The sequence below is a fragment of the Artemia franciscana genome, chromosome 17, assembly GCF_032884065.1.
Source record: "Artemia franciscana chromosome 17, ASM3288406v1, whole genome shotgun sequence".
Lineage (NCBI taxonomy): Eukaryota > Metazoa > Arthropoda > Branchiopoda > Anostraca > Artemiidae > Artemia > Artemia franciscana.
This window is the reverse complement of record NC_088879.1, coordinates 10,493,880-10,521,155: the sequence shown is the minus strand read 5'-3', so window position 1 is coordinate 10,521,155 and position 27,276 is coordinate 10,493,880. Positions and strand designations below refer to the sequence as shown.

Here is a 27,276-nt window from a genome sequence, read left to right as displayed (position 1 = left end):
TTCTATCATTGACGGAGTGATGGTTTTGGTAAATTTATGGTCTCCAGTGGTAGTTCATTTTCAATATTTACTCTATTATGAATGGAAAGTCATTTGGATACATCTGTATTATTGGAACACACTCGAGAAGCGAAGTTAGGTTAATCCTTACTAAATTGACCAAAATACGATGAAAATACAATACTTTAGTTTATATAATAATATAGTTTGGGCTATATGTTTGCACATTGCGGGGGTGTGGGGGGGGGGGTAAAGTAATCTAAATTAACCTAGAATTACCCCCCCCCCTAATGTGCAAATGTATAGCCCAAATTATGCAGGTCAAATACATTCTGTCACCCGTTATTTGTCTTTGTGGCTATGAAACCGGTTTTCAAAGATCGTACAATCAGCAAACTTCTCGAGTGTTCTGAATAATACAGGAGTACCATCATTTGTGACAAAAAGTGCAATCGATTGTTTTTACACTGATTCCTCCTTTTGTCCCACTGTCTAAATTTAAGAAGCCCCAAATACAAGAATATTAAGAGAATAACCTAACATACCGACATAAATTTATTGCTGCAATAGCCCTATTTCTAAGTACCATCTGGAACCAATTCCCAAGTATGAGGTAGGACCATTAAGTCGTAAATAAATTCTGGAGAAGAATTCCCTTATGCAAAGTGCCCAAAACATCTTGTATTATCTTGTAAAATGTTAGCTTTTATCAGACAGTCTTGGCTGAACTTTTCGTTAAGAAGTAATGATGCCAAGGCTATTTTAAAATAAAAAATGGATTTTTAACTGAGAACTTTTATTGTAAGTGTTTTATTGTTTTTTATTTTTTTCTTTGCTGAAGACGGCCCTTAGATATAGGGCCGAAATATTCAAATAGGTTTTGTTGGTTCACTGTCTTGGGAAAAAAAAGTCCTCATTATTCTCTCTTTTGTTGTTGTATTATGGAAAGGCAGTGTGGTCTTCGTCATTATTTAAGGTAATTAGGATTGTTCGAATTATTTCAAATGACTCGACTACCTCGAATAATCTGACGTCTTCATCTGCCACCCATGCTTCTTTATAATTGCCTCGAAGTAACATATAATTATTATTATTATTTACTGAAATCCCTGTTATACTGTAACGCAGCAAACAAAGGAGGAAAAGAGAAACAATAAAAGAAAAAAACACTTGATATCAAATAATTATAAAATGTGATATAAATCTATAACAGTAAATCTTAAGCAGTTAAGTAACTTCTAATTTTAGCTTCCTTCAGTCTTCGCATCCAGTGACAATTGTGCAGAAGCTATTTAAAAATGATACTTGTTTAACCATCTTTAGAAAACCGCTAAAGAAGTTTAACCACTAAATAAATTAAATAAAAAAAAGTATTCTTAACTGAAAGTAAGGAGCAACATTAAAACTCAAAACGATCAGAAATTATTCCGTCTGTGAAGTGTTGCCCCCTCCTCAATACCTTGCTCTTTACGCTAAAGTTTGACTGTTTGTCATAAATTCTTAAGAACGGCTGCTGAAACACATGGGCATTTTAATTACAACAGACATAGCGTAAAGAGCAAGGTATTGAGGAGGGGCTACCCTTCATATACGGAATAATTTTTGTTCCTTTTGAGTTTTAATGCTTCTCCTCACTTTCTGTTAAAAAAAATTAATTTAATTTTCGATCTTTTTTAAATAATGCCAGGAAATCCGGAGCCACCTCCACAGAAGAATCTCCCTTCCGATGGAAATATCGTCTAGACTCTAGATAATTTAATCCCGGTGAAAATTTACCCCGGACAATTACCCTTAACAACTCCATGCGTAAAATTGAGACAAAAAAGAGAAATCAAGAAATATAAAAAGAATTTTTAATAAAAATTCTGGCAAATTCCCCAAGTTTAAAATTTCCCTCACAAGTTCAACCCCTTGCAACTTCCCTCCCCATTGAGAATCCCCCCGTGGAAAAAACCCAAGCAGAAAATTCGTCCCCCCTCTCGAAAATGTATGCATACTTCTCAATAAAAATACTAAGCTTAAACAATGGGCAAATTTTATAAATTAAAGACCTTTCCCCTGGGGATTTGGGGCAGAGGAGTTATTATGAGGGAAGAGAATTTCCATGAAGGGGGCGCAGGATTTTTTAGCATTATTTAAAAAAAACAATGAAAAAATAAATATGAAATGTTTTTTTTTCTACTGAAAGTGAAGAGCAGCATTAAAACTTAAAACGAGCTGAAATTATTGCGCCTATGAGGGGTTTACCACTTCCTAATACCCCGCTCTTTACGCTAAGTATTTTTAGTAATTTCAACTATTTTTTCTACGGCTTTTGTGATTCAAGGGTCATTCTTAAGGAATTGGGACAGAATTTAAGCTTTAGTGTAAAGAGCGAGGTATCGACGAGGGGTGAACTCCCTCATATACGTAATAAAAACATACGAATATAGAAGTTCGTTACGTAAGTTAATTCGTCAATTACGTATATTTTTTAATAATAAAATGTTCGTAAAAAAAATTAAAAGTTCTAGTTGCCTTTTTAAGTAATCAAAAAATTGGAGGGCAACTAGGCTTCCTCCCTCTCTCCTTTTTTCTCAAAATCTTCCGATTAAAATTATGAAAAAGTCATTTAGCCAAAAAAAATAATATGCAAATTTCGTTTTAATTATTTATGTGCGGAGAGCCAAGATCAAAACATGCATTAATTAAGAAACGTCCAGAAATTAAATAAAAAAAACAAGTTTTTTTTCAATGAAAGTAAGGAGTGACATTAAAACTTAAAACCAACAGAAATTACTCCGTATATGAAAGGGGCTTTTCCTCCTCAACGCCCCGCTCTTTACGCTAAAGTTTTTTACTGTTTGAAAAAGTAATAGTTACATAAAAAATCGCATTTTAATGCTGATTTTGAATATGTAAGTTTCATCAAGATTAGTCTTACCTATCAAAAGTTCCAAGCTTGAGCAAATTTGCCTCATTTTAGAAAATAGGGGGAAACACCCCCTAAAAGTCATACAATCTTAACGAAAATCACACCATCAGATTCAGCGTATCAGAGAACCATATTGTAGAAGTTTCAAGCTCCTATCTACAAAAATGTGGAATTTCGTATTTTTTGCCAGAAGACAAATCACGGATGCGTGTTTTTTTTGTTTCTGTTTTTTTGTTCCTTTTTTTTCCAGGAGTGATCTTATCCACCCAGTGGTCCTAGAATGTCGCGAGTGGGCTCATTCTAATGGAAATTAAAAGTTCTAGTGCCGTTTTTAAGTGATCAAAAAAATTGGAGGGCACCTAGGCCCCCTCCCACGCTCATTTTTCCCCAAAGTCACCGGATTAAAATTCTGAGATAGCCATTTTATTCACCATAGTCGAAAAACCTAATAACAATGTCTTTGGGGACGACTTACTCCCCCGCAGTCCCCATGGGAGGGGTTGCAAGTTACAAACTTTGACCTGTGTTTACATATAGTAATGGTTACTGGGAAGTGTATGGACGTTTTCAGTTTTTTTTTTGGTTTGGGAGGGAGAGTTGAGGTGGGGGGGGGGTTACATGAGAGGATCTTTCCATTGAAATACTTCTCATGGGGGAAGAGACTTTCAATGAAGGGTGTGCAGGATTTTTTAGCATTATTAAAAAAAAAAACAATGAAAAAATAAATATGAAAAGTTTTTTTCCACTGAAAGTGAGGAGCGGCATTAAAACTTAAAACGAGCTGAAATTATTGCGCCTATGAGGGGTTTACCTCCTCGTAATACCTCGCTCTTCACGCTAAAGTATTTTTAGTAATTTCAACTATTTATTCTACGGCTTTTGTTATTCAAGGGTCATTCTTAAGGAATTAGGACAGAATTGAAGCTTTATTCAAATAAACAAGAAAAATCCTTGTCATTATCAAATAAGCTCCACGAATTTTTCGCTAATTTAGAACCAAGAAGAGATAACTCATTCTCACCAAACCTAATAGAATAGGAATCAAACACTTGAGTCCGGTTATTCCTTCCCCGATTAGGGGTGTTTCCTCCTATTTTCTAAAATAAGGCAAATTTTCTCAGGCTCGTAACTTTTGATGGGTAGGACTAATCTTGATGAAACTTATATATTGAAAATCAGCATTAAAATGTGATTCTTTTGATGTAACTATTGGTGTCAAAATTCCGTTATTTAGAGTTTCGATTACTATTTAGCTGGGTCTCAGGCTCTTAACCTTTGATCGGTAAGAATAAACTTGATGAAACATATATTTGAAATCAGCGTAAAAATATGGTTCTTTGATATATCTATTGGTATCAAAATTCTGTTTTTTAGAGTTTCGGTGGCTATTGAGCAGGGTCGCTCCTTACTTACAGTTCGTTACCACGAACTGTTTGATACATGAAAAAATGAATACAGGGAAACAGTTTTTTCTCACAGAGCGTGATTCTTGAATGCGTTTGCAATAACCGACAATTGTCATATATTTTCAGATAAGTCATCATTTACCCTATGAATTAAAATAATTTATGGAAATGTATATCTTACAGCTTTGCATTATAATCCTTATGAATAACCGCTCTTCGTATTCCAACTGTAATTTCGTGTCCAATATGATGGGGTATCGGTTCATCCTTGCTAAGGTCAAAATCACCAAGCCGTATTGTTATTGTATGTAAATTGTACCTAAAGAAGGGAAGAAACTAATACAATAACGTCTTCAAACAATGAAACAACAGCGATACTAAAATTTAATATGTATGTGTGTATTATAGCGGCCATACTGCTCTTCTTTATTTGTTGTAAATCCAGTTTCTCTGTGTGTACCCAGATATAATTGGCTTAACCTGAGTTAGAGAAACTACCATTCAGGTATATTCCAATTAAATATTTAATATATAGATGTGATTAGGCTAGGTATGTAATATGTGCGCTTCCATAATTCTCTGTTGTAGTTTTGCCATAGTTGTTTTACTGAGATATGATTAATCGAATTCATTAACCTAATCTCAGTAGGATTAACCTAACTTCACTTCTCGAAGTTTCGAATATCCGTGAAAATGACATTTGATTGTCTGAATTGGTTTTCCATTTGCAGATGTTCAGCTCTTGATAGTACCGGCGATTGAGTTAAAAAAAGAAGAAAAAAGGTAAAAAGGTAAAAAATCAGCACAGATAAGTTTAAAAGACATGGCACATAAGAGCTTAAGAAAGTGTTGCTTTCCTCTGACGGTCTTATTGTCTTGGACAAATCAACAAATTGCTCATGTCTGAATTTTTACCAACAAAAAGCTTCGTAAAATTTAAGCAATTACTTTTGCTTATTTGTTTTCACGGTTTAACGTGGCAACACTGACGAAAATTTAATACTTCCGTAAAAATTTTCGAATTCTGAAACAAGCAAAACCAAAATTGTAGGAAATAAATGTTTTTAGGTATCAATAGACAAGATTGGCCCAGGGCACACAACCTGTCTCAATTTTAATGTCCTTCGTATTTAAAATTGTACAGGGGCTCAATTAATTTATTGTTGGATAAGATGTGAGAGATACAAAAGAAGAAAACTTTTTTCTTATCAAATTTACCTGTAACGGAGATTTGAAAGGGGATACAGGGAATTTACTTGCTGACTTAATTTATGATAGTAACTTGGAAATGAAATGATGGATATGACAGTGAACTCCGAAAGGTTGGGGAAACTTCCCAAATGCTGATTAGGTAGTATACTAGGTGGCGGTGATGGGTGGCCCCTCGGTCAATATTCTATTAATCGAAATGTTCCCTTTTTAGATGCTCAGACTTTCATCTAGATTTTATGTACGCATACTTGCTCTAAGTTTTGACTGACCGATAAGTTAAAACACATATCCGCTACTTTCTCCTCCTATACCTCTTAAACTACCAAGGATATTAAAATTACTGCACTGTTATCCCCTGGACCGATTCGTAGATCTACTCATAAATAAAAATCGCGGTTTTCTAGTATCTTCTTTTTGGTTGTTTCTAAATCATAATATTTCTAGGGCATTATTACATTGTTGTCCTGGTTGCCACGTCGAACGGTGAAAATATATTAAAGAAATATTTTATTTGGTGCCAAATGTTCCTAGTTAATTTTTTTAATGCCCATGTAGTATAATCGGCTAGCGCGTTCGGTGGCAAAAGGCTGACAGCCTTCTTCCAAATAGATAGTCGATTGGGTCTATCCGGGCATTTTGTTTTTCAAGTAGGACTGTAGTTTAAGACCATCTGTAGCAACGATCAATGCATCTTTCGGATTTTTCACCCGCATTTTTTTCTTTTTATAATTTTTTATTTTTTTATATATTTTTTCTTTTATATTTTTTTCTTTTATATTTTTTTTCTTTTTAACAACAACTTTATCTCTGTTTTTTTTATATAGAAGTGGTTTTGTAATTTTGTACCTAATAGATAATAGCAAAAGATTGTCTTTTTTTGTTGCCCATGATGCTTAAATAACTGCCTGTCGCATAAAAAAATCCAATAAGAAAAAGGTTAGTTTTTAACTCTATTTTAACTCTTTTTGACTTTATTATCTATCATCTATTCGACTCTATTGTATAGTTTTTGACTTTATTATCTGCAAAAATTATTTCTATGGCCCTTTTCTTTTGAATCTAAATGCGAAATTTATGAATGTTCGTTTTATGGGAGGAATTTGAAATTGTGTAGTCTTAAATGCTCTAATTGTAAAATTTGTCTTGTCACATCTTCTGTAATTTTTCAAGTACTTTAAAAATGTGGGTAAAACCATTTAGGATGACACATACTTTGAGATTGAGCAAATATATGACCAAATCTCTGAAACAACAGCTCCTAAAATGAACAGCTCGTGTCACTATTTTTTTATTATTAAAAGATAATTTTAATATCTGAAAAAAGAAATATAAATCCCATTTTCTAGATCTATTATAAAGGGAAAGTTAAGTAGGCCCAGGTCACGTTTTTCAGAGGAAAGACGATAGATTATCAAAGGCGTTTTTGTTCGTCCATATGGGGCCAAACGAAAAGCGGGTTGTCCCCGCAGTGGCTGGTAAGAACTCATAAGGACGGATGCTCCTTATCTCTTATACCCGCCACACTTAAAAATTACGCTGCGTAAAACTCAAAAACAGCCGGTTTCATCTCTCTGTATTAAGAGACAATTAGCTTACGCTTAGTGGAAAAAAGTGGCGGGTGACAGAATACATTGGACTTATATAAATTGGGTTATATATTTGCACATTAGGGGCGGGGGATGGCGGTAAAGTATTTGGACAACGTGAAGTTATAAAACAATTCTTACTTCAAAAACATGCAGAACAATTGTAGCTAACACATTTTGCATGCAGACTCGCCATATATCCCCTCCTCCCCCCTGGTGTGCAAATATATAGCCCAATTTTGTTTCTAAAATATTATATTTTCATCATGTTTTGGTATTTTTCATTAGGATTAACCTACCTTCACTTCTTGAGTGTGGTGGATACATGAGATAAATACCGGAAGGATTTAGAGGAAATAGTGACTTCATGAGAGGAAGTTCAAAGTGAAGCTTTGAATAGGTCGGGTTGGAAGAGGAGCATACGCTGCCGAAGTGCCCATAATCGGTTTGGTGTTGCGGTTAGTAGTGGTGATGTAACAAAAACGAAAATGAGAAATCATAGCAAAGAAGTTAGATACTTAGATGAAGAGTCCAAAGAAGAAAGAATTACTTTGATTGTTGATGATGTAACTCGATTGGGGGTAGATCTTTACACGGTAGCCCAGTAACCAAAGAATAGGTCTAGTCAGGTCGTGACTATTAAGTGCAAAATGGGTTAGAACAAAATGATTTTACACGCAATATAACTGATATTCTGTTTATGAAAATACAAATATAGCCTACTGTAAACAAAATGAGGAATGAAAAAATTACCACTCTATTGTCAACATGGATTCTTTAGAGAAATGTAACCAGCCTTTACCTTGTCAAGGTGGCAAAAAATTACTACTCTATTGTCAACATGGATTCTTTAGAGAAATGCAACCAGCCTTTACCTTGTCAAGGTGGCAAAAGTGGTTTGCCAATCTTAATCACGTAAACTCCTAGTATTACTATCTTGGCATTTTGTCTCAAGTTTAAACCAACAGTTGCTTGGAATTCGGATTCTACTCGAAAGAGGGTTTTTCACTGGGTGCCAGTAACTCTTTGACTAATGGTATAAAATACCACAATTCTTCCAATAACTTTTAGTCAGTGGAAAACGCCTCTGATTAGTTGAAAGTTATATGACGTGATCACTTTCGTCCAATCAAGGTCAGTTCCATGCTACTGTTGGTTCGAGTTTGAGACACATAGTTAAATTCTTAACACCCGTAAAACATGCACATGCACAATGGTCCAGGAAATCAATAGTGAGATGTTGCGTTTTCAAAATTGCCGCGATACGGGTGGACCATGTTTATCATCTCGTAACTTAGCACAAGTCTGTATATATATATATATATATATATATATATATATATATATATATATATATATATATATATATATATATATATATATATATATGTACATTAAATATTGTAATAATTGTAGAAAGTATCTTATATAGTAAATCTTTTTAGAATTAAACTGCAAACCTTGCCACGCAGTGAGCTGCTGTAAGTATATGGCGGTCTGTTATTAAAACACCGCCACAATAGTGTATGCTTCCTCGGTACATAGCAGCCATCCAAGGCCACCTACCCGGATGTGAAGAGGTACCGCCTACAATTCTTGTACCCATATCGTAACGAATACCACATCCTGTAAGAAGTAAACTTGCTTAACTTTGTTTTTTTTCTGGACATTAGGTTGATGAACCTTGGAAAAAATTATTTGGGATTTTCGTTATAGCAAATCTTAAGTTTGGTAGAAGTAAAATAACTAAGTCTCTTGGGATATTACATTCCAAAAATTGATACACCATATCTGGCAGGCACATACTTTGGATTGTGATTTATGGGCAGATTTCAAAAAGTACATAAGTGAAATGAATTGTAAGTAAAAAAAATAAGGGGAAATCTAAAAACCTGATATTTCAATGGATGGGGCAGGAGTACAGGTCTTAAGCCCTTCTTCCCCTCTATGACTGTATATTTCTCCTTGGGCTCTCCTCTCCTCACAAAATTGTGTCCTGAAAATATATTTTGAACCATCGACCTCTCTATTACTTACACTCTGAATTACGCTAACCGTAGTTAAACATATACAAAACAAGTAAAAGTTTTAGAAACACATGTATGTCTTAAATAGGGCCAACGGCTCAATAGTAAACGGAACTCTAAAAAACGGAATTTTGATGCTAAAAGATACATCAAAAGAATCGGATTTTCATGCTGATTTTAAATATATAAGTTTTATCAAATTTAGTCTTTGTCATCAAAAGTTACGAGCATGAGAAAATTTGCCTCATTTTGGAAAATAGGGGGAAACACCCCCTAAAAGTCATAGAATCTTAACGAAAATCACACCATCGCATTCAGCGTATCAGAGAACCCTGTAGCAAAAATTTCAAGCTCCTATCTACAAAAATGTGGAATTTTGTATTTTTTGCCAGAAGACAGGTCACGGGTGTGTGTTTATTTGTTTTTTTGTTTTCTTTTTTTTTTCAGGGGTCATCGTATCGACCAAGGGGTCCTAGAATGTTGCAAGAGGGCTCATTCTAACGGAAATAAAAAGTTCTAGTGTCCTTTTAAGTGACCAAAAAATTGGAGGGCACCTAGGCCCCCTCCCACGCTCATTTTTCCCCAAAGTCAACGGATCAAAATTTTGAGATAGCCATTTTGTTCCGCATAGTTGAAAACCATAATAACTATGTCTTAGGGGATGACTTACTCCCCCTCAGTCCCTGGGGGAGGGGCTGCAAGTTACAAACTTTGACTCAGTGTTTACATACAGTAATGGTTATTGGGAAGTGTACAGACGTTTTCAGGGGGATTTTTTTGGTTTGGGGGTGGGGTTGAGGGGAGGGGGCTATGTGGGAGGATCTTTCCTTGGAGAAATATGTCATGAGGGAAGAGAAACTCAATGAAAAGGGCGCGGGATTTTCTAGCATTACTATAAAAAAAGAAAAAAATAAACATGAAAAAGTTTTTTTCAATTGGAGTTGCATTAAAACTTAAAACGAACAGAGATTATTACGCATATGAGGGGTTCTAAAAATACTTTAGCATAAAGAGCTAGGTATTTAGGAGAAGATAAATACCTCGCTCTTTATGCTAAAGTATTCTTAGTAATTTAAACTATTTATTCTACGGCCTTTCTGATTCAGGGGTTATTCTTAAAGGATTGGGACAAAACTTAAGATTTAGTGTAAAAAGCGAGGTATTAACGAGGACACAAACCCCCTCATATACATAATAAAAATATAAGAATATAAAAGTTTGTTACGTAAGTTAATTCTTAAGTTACGTATATTTTTTACTAATAAAAACGTTCGTTAAAAATTAAAAGTTTTAGTTGCCTTTTTAAGTAACCGAAAAATTGGAGGGATCAAGGGCTCCTTCCCCACCCCTTATTTCTCAAAATCGTCTAATCAAAACTAAGAGAAAGCCATTCAACCAAACAAAGAATTAATATGCAAGCTTCATTTTAATGATTTTTGTGCGGAGAGCCAAAATCAAACATGCATTAATTCAAAAACGTTCAGAAATTAAATAAAAAAACTAGTTTTTTTAACTGAAAGTAAGGAGCGACATTAAAACTTAAAACGATTAGAAATTACTCTTTATATGAAATGGGTTGTCCCCTCCGCAATCCCTCGCTCTTTACGCTAAAGTTTGACTCTTTCCCACAATTCTAATTTTTAAAACAATTAAAAACTTTAGCGTAAAGAGCGAGGGATTGCGGAGGGAACAACCAAGGATTGGTTGGAACAAAGGGATTGGTGGGAAGAATAAAAAAAAGTCCAAGATACGTGATTGACATAACCGGAACGGATCCGCTTTATTTGGGGGAGTTGGGGGGGGGGCGGGGGGTTAATTCTGAAAAATTAGAAAAATGAGATATTTTTAACTTACGAAGGAGTGATCGTATCTTAATGAAATTTCATATTTAGAAGGACCTCGTAACTCAGGTATTTCATTTTAAGTCCCGACCGGATCCAGCGTCATTGGGGGGGGGGACCGGAAATCTTGGAAAACACTTAAAGCGGAGAGATTAGGATGAAACTGGGGGAGGAATAAAAATATGTTCAAGATACGTGGCTGACATAACCGGACTGGATCCGCCCTCTTTGGTGGAGTTGGGGGGGGGAGGGAGTAATTCAGAAAAATTAGAAAAAAATGAGGTATTTGTACGTTACGAACGGGCGATCAGATCTTAGTGAAATTTGATATTTAGAAGAATCTTGTGCTTTAGAGCTCTAATTTTAAATCTCGACCAGATCCGGTGACATTGGGGGGAGTTAGAGGGGGATACCGGAATTCTTGGAAAACGTGAAAATTGAGGTATCTTTATCTTACGAATGGGTGAAACTTGATGTATAGAAGAATCTTTTGTCTCAGATGCTCCATTTTCAATTCGAATCGGATCGGGGGACATAGGGGGTTGGAGGGGGAAACAGAAGTGGAGAGATGGGAATGAAACTTGATGGGAAGAATAAGTACAAGTTATGGATACGTAATTGACATAATTGGAATGGATCTGTTCACTTTTGAGGAGCTGGGGGGTGTTGATTTGGAAAACTTAAAAAAATTGAGGAATATTTTTAACTCCCGATTGAGAAATCGGGATGAAACTTGGTGGGTAGAATAAGCAAATGTCGTAGATACGTGATTCATGTAACCGTACTGTATCCACTCTCTTTGGGAGAGTTAGCGGGGGTTCAGTGTTTTGGCGAGTTTGGTGCTTCTGGACGTGCTAGGACGATGGAAATTGGTAGGCGTGTCCGGGAGCTGCACAAATTGACTTGATAAAGTCGTTTTCCCCGATTCGAGTATCTGGGGAGGCTGAGGGGAGAGGAAAAAGTAGAAAAAATGAGGTATTTATAACTTACGAGTGGGTGATCGGATCTTAATGAATTTTGATATTTAGAAGGACCTCGTGGCTCAGAGCTCTTATTTTAAATCCCGACCGGCATTAAGCCTCCGATTTCCTTTTAAATCAATATATTGGTTCTTAGAAATTTTCTAAAGCTCATACCATATGAGCTCTTAGCTCTTGTTTTTTACTGTCCCCACTCATGATCATTTCTATTACTCCCCCCCCAAAAAAAAAATCCTGTGCAAGTGCTTGCTGCGATTTTTACCGGAAGTGATAGGAATACATAGTTCTCTCTTTGTCATTAACAATTTTCTATTGCTGTGTCTGTATTATTATGAAAAGCCAAGTTATATAAAAAAATAAGTTTGCAAAATAAAAAATATTTCCTGAAACTTCTACACTAACACCAATTTTTGCTCAAATTCTCTCCTTGGGGAAAAGGGTAAGGTCCCTTCCCCATATAATAACTGTACATGTAGAGTCATACTGTTTTTTTTTTTACACCAATAACAGCAACTGAATTAAAGTTTCAAATGTAATCTATATGGCATTGAGAAACTTATTTAATGAACTCGAGTTTAGACATTAGGTGCCACCAAGTGCTAATGAAATAGTGAGATGTGTGGGCTTTCTATTCTTTTAAATTAATTGGTTGTTTTCAGGATTGCCACCACGGTCGGTAAGTGCTACAATTGCCGAAATTTGCGTGCTAAACTGCGATTCTCGGTGCTACCGTAAAAAAAACAAGAGCTAAGAGCTCAGTCGGCACTTGTGACGAGGTCGGAAGAGCCAAGAGCTCATATGGTATGAGCTCTAGCAAAATTCTAAGAATCAATAGATGGCTTTAAAAGGAAAATCAGAGGTTTAATGCCGGTCGGGATTTAAAGTAAGAGCTCTGAGTCACGAGGTCCTTCTAAATATCAAAATTCATTAAGATCCGATCACCCACTCGTAAGTTATAAATAGCTCATTTTTTAAAATTTTTCCTCTCCCTGTAGCCCCCCAGATGGTCGAATCAGGGAAAACGACTTTATCAAGTCAATTTGTGCAGCTCCCTGACAGGCCTACCAATTTTCGTCGTCCTAGCACGTCCAGAAGCACCAAACTCGCCAAACCACTGGGCTCCACCACCTAACTCCACCAACGAGAGCAGATTCAGTCCGGTTACGTCAACCACATATCTACGACATTTATACGGGTTTTCTAAGATTTCCGGTTTCCTCCTCCAACTCCCCCCAGTGTCAAAAGATCTGGTCGGGATTTGAAATAAGAGCTCTGAGACATAAGTTCCTTCTAAATATCAAATTTCATTAAGAACCGGTCACCGGTTCTTAAGTTAAAAATACCTCAAGTTTTCTGATTTTTCCAAATTAATAACCACCAGCTCCCTCAAAGAGAACGGATCCGTACCATCTATGTCAATCTCGTATCTATAGCTTGTGCTTATTCTTCCCATCAAGTTTCATCCCGATTTCTCCACTCTAAGGGTTTTCCGAGATTTCCGGTTTCCAAGATTACTGTGTCCCCCCCTCCAACCCTCCATGTCCCCGGATCCGATTCGAATTGAAAATGGAGCATCTGAGACATAAGATTCTTCTATATATCAAGTATCATTAAGATCCGATCACCCATTCGTAAGATACCTCGATTTTCACGTTTTCCAAGAATTCCGGTTTCCCCCTCCAACTCCCATCAATGTCACCGGATCTTAATTTAATTGACATCCGGACCGGATTTCACCGGATCGGATATTTAAAATGAGAGTTCTAAAGCACAAGATCCATCTAGATATCAAATTTCATTAAGATCTGATCAGCCGTTCGTTATCACCTGTTATTTGAGTAGAATTTTGAGCCATATCAATGTTTTTTTTTTCTTCAAAATTTAGGAAATGTATTTGCATATATTTAAAACGTTATAAAATGGAATTGAGCAAAGTTATGAAGCTGAAAACAATTTTGTTGTACTTAAATTAAGAACAGGGTCTTTTTGCAAGGTTTCAGTTTTATAACACCCATATTTTTAAAGGTCATCAAAGGTCAGGGCCCTCTAGAGGGAGGAGTGGAAGTAGTTGCTTCAAAATACCTTCCTGGGACATACTTTAGTCTGTAGATTCATCCCTGAAAGTTTCACTTTCCTAACCTAAACCCTTTCAGATTCAAGAAGATTTCAAGGTCAATTAACTAGAATTTTGCCATTAACTCTTGTGAGTCACTCTAATCTTGATGAAATTTAGTTATTTCAGATAAGCTCGTATGGAATAAAGATGGTAAATTTTCTGATACTAGTAAGATAGCTAAGAAACATACATATCTTTAGACTCCGTGGGAAAGGAGTTTTAACCTTTCCCGTAATGTGCAAATATATATCCTGAATTCTAGGACTATTCAGGGGAGGGACTAGAGGGTTAGACTCCCTCTCCAAAAAAGTTTTTCCGAGTCATAAAACGCGTAATAAAAATGCATAAAACACATTTTGATGTTTTTTTTTATTCCCCCCCCCCTCGAACAAAAATCTCGGATATGGCCCTGCCTGAATTGTATTGTAGCGAAAATCTCATTATTTTGACAAACTGAAAAATCAGTTTGGAAAGTAGAGTGAGTTGCGGATAATTCAGTGCGGGACATACTTTATCCTGTAGACCCATCGCTGAAAGTTTCATTTTCCTAACCTAACCCCTTACTGAGATAGCAAGAAGCCAATCAACTAGAATTTTACCCTATTGTCACCCAGTTCTCAATATTTCTATATTCCTTACTATGGTTTACTTTTTTAATTTAGTTTAATGTAATACCTTAGTAGGGCTCATAAGACCTTAACCAGAAGCCTTATTTTTAGAATACCTATAGGTCACTTGAATAACCTATTCCCCTTTAATAGCGTAGGCTATTCATATAAAAATCTAGTAATACGACAGACCTGAGGGCTTTCTGCCTTCTTCAGCTCCAAGGAAGCCAATAAAAGATAGTAGAATACATGTTGAGATCCTAAATGTACAAACCATTTTTAATAACTGTTTACCTTTTGAAAACTAGGCGAGGGTAAAACCTTTGCTAGCCTGCAACTGTCCGCGCGTTTCACCTTGTTTTTACCCGTAATCATAAACGGGCCAGTTTAACTTAAGCCCCCATATTTAATTTATCTTTCTGTTTAAGGTGACCTTGAGTCATTAGTGTTTTTTTTGGAGAATCGAGTTGGTGGAATATGTGCTTTATGTGTTTTGATTTTGGACTTTTATCAACTATGGCGTAAATCAAGACACATTCAGGCAAGTGCCCCCCTCTTTCTGAGAAGGTTGAAAATTACACTAATAAAAGGGGTAGAAGGCCGAAAAATATCAATGGTGGAGCCCAATCTTCGTTGGTTCCTCCTTCAAATTTGTGTTTATTTTGGGATTCAATATAGCAATATTTACCTCATTCTTGTAGCTAATTGAATAATAATAAAAAAAACAACCATTTTTTCAACTGAAAGTAAGGAGCAACATTAAAACTTAAGACGAACATAAATTATTCTGTATACGTTGGGGGCTGGTTCTTCCCAAACCTTCACTATTTTCGCTAAAGTTTGACATTTTGTCACAATCCTTTAAAAATGGCTGCTTAAAGAAAAGCGGCATTGAATTTGAATGGGATGTATTATTAAAGAGCTTTAAGGCTTTAGCGTAAATAGTGAGGGTTGAGGAAGGGGCAGTCCCCTCGTATACGGAATAATTTTTGTTTGTTTTAAGTTTTAATTTTGCTCTATACTTCCCCCCTCCCCCTCCAAAAAAATTGCGTTGTCAGTGGTCAAATTTCATAACTTATAGCTGTTTCTCCAGGGTATGTCGGGGGCCAAGTTTCCCTAAAGGCATAGCTACTTGTCCTTTAAATTTTGGTTAACAAAATGGATATCAGACGTTTTTGGCGAAAAAGGGGGCGTAGGAGGGGAACTAGTAGCCCTCTAATCTTTCTTCTTACTTTTGTGAGAGAACTTTCAATTTTCGTTTTAACAACTCCTCCCCTGGTATTCTAGGACTATTGGTTCGATACAGTCACCCCTGGGAAAAATAATAAACACCCATCCATTATTTTCCCCATTTTTGCATATGGGAGCTTACAAAATTGTTATGTGCCGCCAGAACCAATTGGGTTCTTAAACCATTTGCCCCTAGAAAGTTATATAAAGCGGCTATTGAATCCACCATTTTATATGCAACACCTGTTTGGTTGTCAGTGTTGTCAGGTTGTCAGCAATAAATTATAAAAAAGTTAGTATCTGTCCGAAGAATTTCTATGGTTTTGATTTCCAAAGCTTTTTTATCCGCTAAAACTGAGACAATAGTGGCTTTAGCAGGATGTTTTCCTATCGACTTTAGAGCCAAAGAGATAGCTCTCACCAGATATCTAAAGAGAAGAAGGCCTGATTATTGGCCAACCCTGAATAATTTAAATAGCCATAAACTAAATGAACATACATATTATACTGACTCGCAAGCAAATTATGTTCTCAGTAATTTCTTTTCTACCTCTAATACTATAAATGAAGTTCAGAAAACTTTACGCAAAAAATTGTACATGAAATGGTATGAGTTATTCTGTCAAACTGTTAAGCCCTGGACCCTTCAGTTTTTTACTGATCATATTGACCTTCTTCAGGCTGCAAAAAACTTCTCCTAATTATAAACGGACACAAATTGTTACTGGTCATTGTAAATTAAATTAATTTTTGTTTAGAATTAATAAAAGTAATTGTTCCAATTTACATCATTATCTTTTTAAGTGTAAACTTTTTGAAAGTAAAAGAACCGAAATGTAATTTAAATTATAAGAGTTTTCTTCCTCTGATATTTTTAATATTTTCATAATTAATATTTAATTTTTAATGTTAATGTTGTTTGTTTTATTAAAGAGGCTTGGTATGCCGTTCTAGCATACTTGAGCTGAACGTAGACACTGGATATTGTCTATTTTTTTGTGTATGCTATTTAGTAGATTGTAATTTATAGCTCTATTTGTAATATATTCTTTGTGCTAGTGAGATAGTGTGTTTAGATAGTGAAGTACTCTGTACGGGTTTGAATAAACTGAATAAAATCATTCACTTGGGAGCTTGAAACCTCTACAATGAGTCGTATTTTAAGCTGAATCTGAAGGTGTGATTTTCATTGACGTTTATTGACTTTTTGGAGTGTTTTCCCCCTTTTTCAAAAATCAGGTAGATTTTCTCAGGCTCGTAGCTTTTGATTGGTAATACTAAACTTAATGATACTTATATATTTGGGATAAGCATAAAGCGCCGATTCTTTCAATATATCTATTGATATCAAAATTCTGTTTTTTTTTTAGTTTCGGTTACTATTGAGCCAAGCAGCTCCTCATAGTTACCACGAACTGTTTGAGAATAATCTCAGAAATCCTTGAATGCCAACTTTGTTAGAGTGGAACATCATATATTGAAATAATACTTAATGGAGTTTCTGTTTAAAAACCGACGTACTACGATGTTAAGGATTTTTAAAGATACAGCCTTTACTCTTTTAGGATAGTTCTTTACTCTTTTAGTATTCCTGAATGATCATGGGGTGCGAAAGGTACAACTCTTCAACTAGTGCAGAATTTGGGAGCATGGGCAATATAATAATTTTTCTCCCCAAATTATTGGGGGGGACTGCACCCTCGAAACGACGCCCCTTGTGGCACCTTATGTCTAAAATCGAGTCCATTAAATAAGTTTCTCAATGCTCTATAGATTATATTTTGAAATTTTAATTGAGTTGCTGTTATTGGTGTAAAAAGACAGTATGCCTCTACATGCACACATATTACATGGGGAAGGGGATCTCACCCTTCTCCTCAAGGAGAGAATTTGAATTTGGATAGGGTGTCTAAAAGGACGTTGGTCGAAGAACTCCGCTTTGATGATTCCGATCGTATATATATAAGATCATTGCAGTATGCTTGGATTTCACCTGGGTGTAATTAGTCCACTGTTTTTATGACACTTGATATCTAGCAAGTGACATATAGTGATCGCAAATTCTGTCGGTCAGTCTGTCGGTCTGTCGGTCTGTCCGTCTGTCTGTCCCGGTTTTGCTACTTTAGGCACTTCCAGGTAAGCTAGGACGAAAAAATTTGGCAAGCATATCAGGAACTAGACCAGATTAAATTAGAAATTGTCTTTTCCCCGATTCGACCATCTGTGTTGGAGTTAGGGGGACGGTTAAATCGGAAAAATTAGAAAAAGGAAGTATTTTTAACTTACGAACAGGTGATCGGATCTTTATGAAATTTCACGTTTGGAAGGATACCGTGTCTCAGATCTTTTATTTTAAATCCCGACTGGATCTGGTGACATTGGGGGGAGTTGGGGGGGAGGGAACCTAAATCTTTGGAAACGCTTAGAGTGGAGAGTTCGGGATAAAACTTGGTGGAAAAAATAAACACAAGCCCTAGATACGTAGTTGACATAACCGTAACGGATCCGCTTTCTTTGGGGGAGTTGGGGGGAAGGGTTAATTCTCAAAAATAAAAAAATGAGGTATTTTTAACTTACGAAGAAGTGATCAGATCTGAATGAAATTTCATATTTAGAAGAAATTCGTAACCCAGATCTCTTATATTATATCCCGACCGGATCCAGTGTCATTGGGGGGGGGGGACTGGAAATCTTGGAAAACGCTTAAAGTGGAGAGATCAGGATGAAACTTGGCGGGAATAATAAGCACAAGGCCAAGATAAGTGACTGACATAACCGGACCGGATCCACTCTCTTTGCTGGATTTGGGGGGGGGGAGTAATTCGAAAAAATTAGAAAAAATGAGGTATTTGTAACTTACGAATGGGTGATCAGGTCTTAATGAAATTTGATTTTTAAAAGGATCTTATGCTTTAGAACTCTCATTTTAAATATCGACAAGATTCAGTGACATTGGGGGGAGTTGGAGGGGAAATCAAGAAATCTTGGAAATCGGAAATCTTGGAAAACGCTTAGAGTGGAAAGATCGGGATGAAACTTGATGGGAAGAGTAAGCACAAGTTATAGATACGTGATTGACATAATTGGGACGGATCCGTTCTCTTTGAGGGAGTTAGGGGTATTTAATTTGGAAAAATTAGAAAAATTATGGTATTTTTAACTTAAAACGGGTGTCCCGATATTAATTAAATTTGATATTTAGAAGGAGCTCATGTCTCAGAGCTCTCATTTCAAATTCCGACAAGATCTGTTGACATTGGAGGGAGTTGGTGGGGGAAACCGGAAATCTTGGAAAACGCTTATAAATAGTAACCGCATATATTATTGTATAGGAAAACCGCATATATTATAGGAAAACGCATATATTATTGTAACCGGACTGGATCCGGTCTCTTTGGGGGAGTTAGGGGGTGGGTTTCAGTGCTTTGGCGAGTTTGGTGCTTCTGGACGTGCTAGGACGATGAAAATTGGTAGGCGTGTCAGGGAGCTGCACAAATTGACTGAATAAAGTCGTTTTCCCCGATTCGACCATCTAGAAGGCTGAAGGGAAAGGAAAAATTAGAAAAATTGAGGTATTTTGAACTTACGAGTGGGTGATCGGATGTTCATGAATTTTGATATTTAGAAGGACCTCGTGACTCAGAGCTCTTATTTTAAATCCTAACCGGCATTAAGCCTTTGATTTTCCTTTTAAAGCAATCTATCGATTCTTAGAATTTTACTAAAGCTCATACCATATGAGCTCTTGGCTCTTCCGATCTCGTCACAAGTGCCATATGAGCTCTTAGCTCTCGTTTGTATATCCGTTTAACGTGTTTGTTTTGGCATCTATATCTCTAGCACCTGCTATAAACTACCTCAGAAAGCGTTAAATTTTAATCTTGGTGCAACACATTTGTAACTACTCCCGTTAAAAGTCTCATGCAAGTTCTAAAGTGACGATTTAAATCGGAAAACAAAATCACGAGTAATTCACCTCAATAGAGAAAATGGGATAACTTTTCGGAGCCCCTTTTGCAATACTCTATTGTTCTGTTTCTTCGTACTCCTGTAGTCGAAACTCACATGTACGCTTTGTATTAGGAAAACGGCGTGTCTCAAATGTAAGCAAATGAAGGAAATACAATCAGGAGGAAAAAAAAAAGGAAGTCAAAAAGCTAAGGTCCTCCTTTATCCCAATCTGTCGAACTTCTTACTCGACAGTTTCTTTCTGTTTTAAATAGTAGAGTTAAGAGAAAGGGTCAAACTTTAGCGTAAAGAGCGAGGCGCTGAGGAGGAAAAGCCCCTTTCATATACGGAGTAATTTCTGTTCGTTTTAAGTTTTAATGTCGCTCCTTACTTTCCGTTACAAAAACTTGTTTTTTTATTTAATTTCTGGACTTTTTTGAATTAATGCATGTTTTGATCTTGGCTCTCCGCACATAAATAATTAAAACGAAATTTGCATATTAATTAGTTGCAATTAATCGGAAGATTTTGAGAAAAAAGAATCGAAGGAGGAGGCCTAGTTGCCCTCCAAGTTTTTGATTACTTAAAAAAGCAACTAGAACTTTTAATTTTTTACAAACGTTTTCATTGGTAAAAAATATATGTAACTTACGTAACGAACTTCTATATTCGTGTGTTTCTATTGCGTATATGACGGGGTTCAACCCTCGTCGATACCTCGCTCTTTACACTAAAGCTTAGATTGTGTCCCAATTCCTTAAGAATGACCTCTGAATCACAAAGGCCGTAGAATAAATAGTTGAAATTACTAAAAATACTTTGGCGTAAAGAGTGAGGTATAACGAGGAGGTAAACCCCTCATATGCGTAATAATTTTTGTTCGTTTTAAGTTTTAATGCTGCTCCTTACTTTCAGTAGAAAAATTTTTTCATATTTATTTCTTCATTGTTTTTTCAAATAAAGCTAGAAAATCCTGCACCCCCTTCATTGAAATTCTCTTCCCCCATGAGAAGTCTCTCCATGGAAATATCCTCCCACGTAACTCTCCCCCCTCAACTCTCCCCCCTAAGCCAAAAAATCCTCCTGAAAACGTCTTTACACTTCCCAGTAACCATTACTATATGTAAACACAGGTCAAAGTTTTCAACTTGTAGTCCCTCCCACAGGGACTGCGGGGGAGTAAGTCGTCCCTAAAGACATAGTTATTAGGTTTTTCGACTATGGTGAACAAAATGGCTATCTCAGAATTTTGATCTGGTGACTTTGGGGAAAAAATGAGCGTGGGAGGGGGCCTAGGTGCCCTCTAATTTTGTTGGTCACTTAAAAAGGGTACTAGAACTTTTAATTTTCGTTAGAATGAGCCCTCTCGCAAGATTCTAGGACCACTCAGTCGATACGATCATCCCTGGGAAAAAAAACAACAAAAAACAAACAAATAAACACGCACCCGTGATCCGTCTTCTGGCAAAAAATGCGAAATTCCACATTTTTGTAGATAGGAGCTTGAAACTTCTACAATAGGTTATCTGATACGCTGAATCTGATGGTGTGATTTTCGTTAAGATTGTATGACTTTTAGGGAGTGTTTCCCCCTATTTTCTGAAATGAGGCAAATTTTCTGAGGCTCGTAACTTTTGATGGGTATAACTGGTCTTGATGAAGCTTGTATATTTAAAACCAGCATTAAAATGCGATTCTTTTGATGTAACTATTGGTATCAAAATTCCATTTTTTAGAGTTTCGGTTACTATTGAGCCAGGTCGCTCCTTACTACAGTTCGTTACGCTATCGTTGAGCGTACGCTATCCTAGAAAGCTATTAATTGTTATTGAAAAGATTATACTACAATGTGTTTTCGAACTTTTATTTTCTTCTAGGTATCTTGGAACTTCCTATTATTTCTCTCATAGCTTTTCCACTGAGCCTGCAACTGAATCCAAATGTCGTTAAAGCTAAGGTTTATTGATAATGATGAAGTGCCTGTTCTGGTTACTCAAAGCTCGAGAATTGTGAGAGAGAAAAAAAGTAAGACTATTTTGATATATTTGACTATTTTGTTATATATATATATATATATATATATATATATATATATATATATATATATATATATATATATATATATATATATATATATATATTTAATCAGGGGAGAAGGTAATAGCCCCACGTCCTCGGGAAGACTGTAGATATGAATTGTAAAATTTGTAGAGCCAAAAATATTTAAATTTTTAAGTGATGAAAAAAAAAATTATTCGTAAAAGTTTAATCAAAAAGTCTAGTTGCTCTTTCTTTTTTAGACCTTAGTATACTACGACGGTTCATTTCCTCCATACCAGATATATAAGGCGGTGTAGCTCATCAAATTATACAGTTGGCTGTAGCCAACTGTATAATGCGACTCGGCCCAATAATGACCGAGACTCTATAAAATGAATTTTGATAACAATTATTCCATCAAAAGAATGAACTTTTTATGCCAATTTCAGATATATAAAATTCTTTTGTATTTACTGCTACTCATCAAAAGCTCCAAGCTTGAGAAAATTTGCCTGATTTTGGAAAAAAACGAGGGAAGTAACCCCCCAAAAGTCAATCCATCTTAATAAAAATCAAACTAACTTATTCAGCATATTAGAGATTCCTACCATAAAAGTTTAAGCTCCTGTATACAAAGATGTAGAATTTCGTATTTCTTGCTAGAAGAAAGGTCACAGATGCGTGCTTGCTTATTTCTTTTTCTCAGGCGTAGTCGAATCTAACTGATTGTTTAAGAAGCCCGAGAGAGAATTTTTACGAGAACAGTTTCAGCTGAAAAACTTTCCAGTAGAACCTTTCATGGAAATTTTTCATGGGGGGGGATTTCCTGAATGATTTGAAAATTATCAAAAATGAAATTGAAAAACAAGGTTTTTCAATTGAAAGTAAGAAGCAACAGTAAAACTTAAAACGAAGAAAAATATTTCGTATATTAGGAGGGCGCTCTTTACGCTAAGGATTGACTTTTTGTTCCAATTCATTAGAAACGACTGCTGAAACAAAATGACCGCTGATTAGGAATAAAAAGTTTTTTTTAAAGTACTAAAATATTTTGGCGTAATGTACGAGCAATGAAGAAGGGGAAGCCCCCCCCCCCACAAACCGTATAATTTCTATTCTTTTAAAGTTTTAATGTTGTTCTTTACTTTCAGTTAAAAGCTTGTTTTATTTGTCTTAATATCAGTATAGCTCAACATCGTCGCTTTCTTGTTTTTAGGTGTGCGTCTGTTATTTTCACATGCGCGAGAGATATGCTAAAAATTGTATAATAAGCTGTTAAAGAGTTCGTTTTAACGAACTGTAAGTAAGGAGTGATGCGGCCCAAAAGTAACCGAAATTCTAGAATATCGGAATTTAATATCGTTATATACATCAAAAGAATTGGCTTATTATGCTGATTCCAAATTAAAATTCATTAAGTTTAGTGTTCCTCATCGAAAGTTACGAGCCTGAGAAAATTTGCCTGATTTTAGAAAAAGAAGGGAAACACCCCTAAAGTCCAGGAATCAATAAAAATCAGACCCTCAAACTCAGCATATAAGAGAACTCTACTACAGAGGTTTCCGGCTTTTATCCATAAAAATGCAGGATTTTACATTTCTTTTCCGAAGAAAAATCAAGGATGCGTTTTTATTTATTTTTTTACCTTTTTTTCCCAGGGGGTCGTCTTAGGATCCTTAGGGCAGCTAGTTCCCCTGTTAAAAAAAAATACCAGGGCAGCGCTTGATAGCAGTGTTATTTAAAAACGTTAATAAATTGAATAAAAGAACAATTTTTTCAACCAAAGCAAGGAGCAACATTAAAATTTAAAACGAGAAGAAATTATTCCGTATATGAAAGGGGCTACCTCCTCCTCAACTCTTCCCTCTTTGTGCTAAAGTTTTTTATTACTTTAAAAATCAGAGTTGTGAAAAAGAGTCAAAATTTAGCGTAAAGAGCGAAGTATTAAGGAGGTGCAGTCCCTTCCCTATATGGAGTAATTTCTTTTCATTTTAAGTTTTAATGTTGCTCCTTACTTTCAGTTGGAAACTTCGTTTTTATTTAATTTGCTTTATTGAATCCTAAAATAAACACAAAGTTTGGTGGAGACACCAATTCCTATTATTATTGTAATTTTAGACTCTCTTGGGGGAGGGGGGGGAGCACATACTTAAAAACCTTCCCTAATTTAGCAGGTTTCTCTAAAATTTAGCTGGTGAGCATGAATCCCTTTTTTCGTGAGGTATTGTCCAGTTTCAAAAATCGCGTACACAATACGGCACATGCCCCGCATGGTGGGATTGTGCCTTTGTTTGCGTAAAGGGGTGTGCAGAAGTAGACTAAGTATGCACGAAGCACGCTGCACGCGACCAAAAGAGTGTCACTCTTGTTAAAAGCCAGGTGGATGAGAGCTGATAAATATCCGATTGATTGGAATCCACTGAAATTTTAAGTCTTTTTTCTTTTGCTGCACGCTAAATTAGGCGCGTTTCATCGGATTTTCGGCCAAGCAGCGTGAATTAAAGACCTTTTTTTTTTTTTTTTTTTTTTTTTTTTTTTTTTTTTTTTTTTTTTTTTTTTTTTTTTTTTTTTTTTAGTAAATGAAGTTGTGTTAGGTGTTGATTTTTTTTTTTCACAGTCGTTCGAGCTGTTTTCCCAACCTGATGAGGCTGTTTGCCCAGATTGTTTTTCTGTCTCCTTTTCCTTTTACCCTTAGTTTTCACTTCAAAACTCTTGGAGGCTTTCAAAAAATTTGCGTATTTCTAAAGCATGGGAATTTTGTTGCATTTCTGTTCCCGTTAGGGTTTCATAGGCACATTTTCCAGAAAATAATTGCTTTCAGTTTTTGGCTTTAACGCCTGAACTTGATTTTTTTTTCTTTTTCTTTCTTGATCATTTTTTTTTCTCTGATTTCTCGTAGCAGAAATAACCCTTTCCATTTTATTTTCTTTCTCGATTCTGTTATTTATTTAAATGTGTTTTGTTGCTTTTTTTGTTAAAAAAATTCGCTCTTCTCAGAAAAAAATCGTAGAAAATGCTGAAAATATTGAACTAAAAATAACAGAATCGCTGTAAATATCCCTAAACGCTGAACTGAGAATTCAAATGCTCGATGGCTATTGACCTACTAAATGACTCTCTAGCATAACAGCTCGACTGAAGTGTGAAAACGGTTTTTTTGTGTCATCTTTTGTATATATTGTATATGTATCTTTATATGTAATATAAAATGAATACGTGTCAGCATTTATCTTGTGAGAGTGGAGATAATGTGCTGATGTATTTGAGTATCAGTTGGCTCAATTTTGTTGGCTTTTTATGTTCAAAAATGAAATTTTAGGCGTCAAGTTATATGGTAGTTTAGTTCCTTAGAGTCGACTTTTTTGGAAATCATAATGTCAACCCGGAATTTAATTATATTTATTTCAAAGCTATTTTGGATAAAAGTGATCACACTAGCAGAGCATTAAATGAAGCGCATGTATCTACAAGAACGCCTCGAAGGGCGGCGGCACTGAAGGCGAAGATTAGTATGAGAAGTGAACAAACTAAGACCATAGAAAGACATTTGGAAGAAAATTTGATGTATGAAGAAGCCAGTGAGGGTGATGAAGGTAGAGAAGTAGATCCCGTTATGCCTTGTAAGTAAATGTTTCATAATTTTTAGAATAGTTTACGCAATAACAGGGACAATCAGGAAATTTTAACCTTTCCCGGATATTCAGGAAAGGAGAGCTATTTCTATTTACCAAGAAATAGAGTAAATTTTGGGTTTATTTTACCTACTCCTTCCTTCACCTCTCTTATTGTTCCTCTCCTCTCTTCACTAGGTACGAACGAACAAAGTTCCTGAATGCTTGTAACAACCTAAGAAAACGGGAACTTTTCGTAGTATGTACGTGAACAAGAGCGTATAGAAAGGATATGACGAGTCTTTATAACGAATTTTAAAGGCCGTATCGGCTGATCCTTACCCTGAAATGAAAACCTGCAAATCAGGTTGTTGCTACCCCTCCCTCACCCAAAGAAATGATTGGCTGATGGGTAAAGCGATAAACTTGCATAAAAGAGCTATAATTAAAAGAATTATGAATAACTGCAGACAGGTGAGTAGGGCGGTTTTGAAATTATCTTGAAAAAAAAGTTTTCTTTGATGGCACTTCCATGTGGAGAAAACAGTCAACACTAATGTTTTACCAGATCAAAAAATGGGAGAAATTTTTCTCAGTTGAAAGTTCAAATTGATAAGAGTCAAATATGAGTCGATAGCTTATCATTTCACCTTCTTTGTACTTATCCGATAATGGAGACAACCTCCAGGGGCTCTGGAAATTGCTTCCCTAGCATGACACATTTTTTGAAATTAACTCCTTTTTTTTTACAGAAAGTTACTAGATTTTAAAGATTATATGGGTCTTATGAGACAAAAGAATAAAAGAATAGATATTTACTTTTAGCAGTTTAACCTGAAAGAATAAACAAGTTTTCAAATAATAAGTAAGGAGGAAAAATAAAACAAAATATCTAGAAATTGCGGATGAGCGCACCTTTCCCTCATTAGCTCCATATCTTCTTTTAATGTTAGTCTTAATCTCACTTATTAGGCTTAATCTTGCTCGCAAACTCAATTTTTTAGATTAATTTCTTCTTGTTATTAATTGTGAACTTTGCATCAATTGCCACACCGTGGGGTGGCGGAGGTTCACGCTGTGTGACAACAAAACCTGCCAATAACAGGACTTGAAATTCTTTTCTTCACAAATGGAACTGTTCATGGTCTCACCCCCTGACAATTTTTCGTTTCACCAAATCATGAAAATGGGCAATGAACTTCAAGCTACTCAAAGCATTGCGTGTATTCAACCCGACACCGATTTCTTTTATAGACAAAAATGTCCTAGCTGTCTCAGAAAACTAGCACAGAAGAGTATATACCATGGCTTAAAAATGCCCCATTTCATTCCTAAATTGCCCCCCTTTTTTTACCTCTTAATCCTCTCTCTTAATTGTTTAGAACGGCCACAAAAGAGAATCTTCTGGATGCAACATAAATGTTACAAACCTCATAAAGATAATTTCCTCCTGCTCAAATTTCTGATACTGTATGAATAAAAGTCACTAATATCGACATAGCCATTGAGATATCAATAATGTGCTTGTGGTTGCTATTATAATAGATGGCTCCGATTTTCGTGGACAAGCAAACAATATTTCTCTTAATGCTCTCTCTTGCCCCTCTCTTAATCTTACTGGCAAACTCATTTTTTTTAGATTAGTTTCTTCTTGTTATTAATTGCTAACTTTGCATTAATTGCCACACGGTAGGGTGGGGGAAGGTCATGCTGTGCGACAACTCAACATGCCAATAACAGGACTTGAAATTCTGTTC

The 27,276-nt window shown here is 35.7% G+C and overlaps 1 protein-coding gene across 1 annotated transcript; it reads right to left on the bottom strand.

Annotated features, from left to right (window-relative positions):
* Positions 1 to 709: 709 nt before the first annotated feature.
* Positions 710 to 15,367, bottom strand: LOC136037828 (serine protease 33-like). Its single transcript, XM_065720671.1, has 4 exons — positions 14,883 to 15,367; positions 8,579 to 8,744; positions 4,502 to 4,639; positions 710 to 1,288 (listed from the first exon to the last, which is right to left on the bottom strand). The coding sequence occupies exons 1-4, from the start codon at positions 14,965 to 14,967 to the stop codon at positions 1,255 to 1,257; spliced, it is 423 nt and encodes a 140-aa protein (XP_065576743.1). The 5' UTR covers positions 14,968 to 15,367; the 3' UTR covers positions 710 to 1,254.
* Positions 15,368 to 27,276: the final 11,909 nt, after the last annotated feature.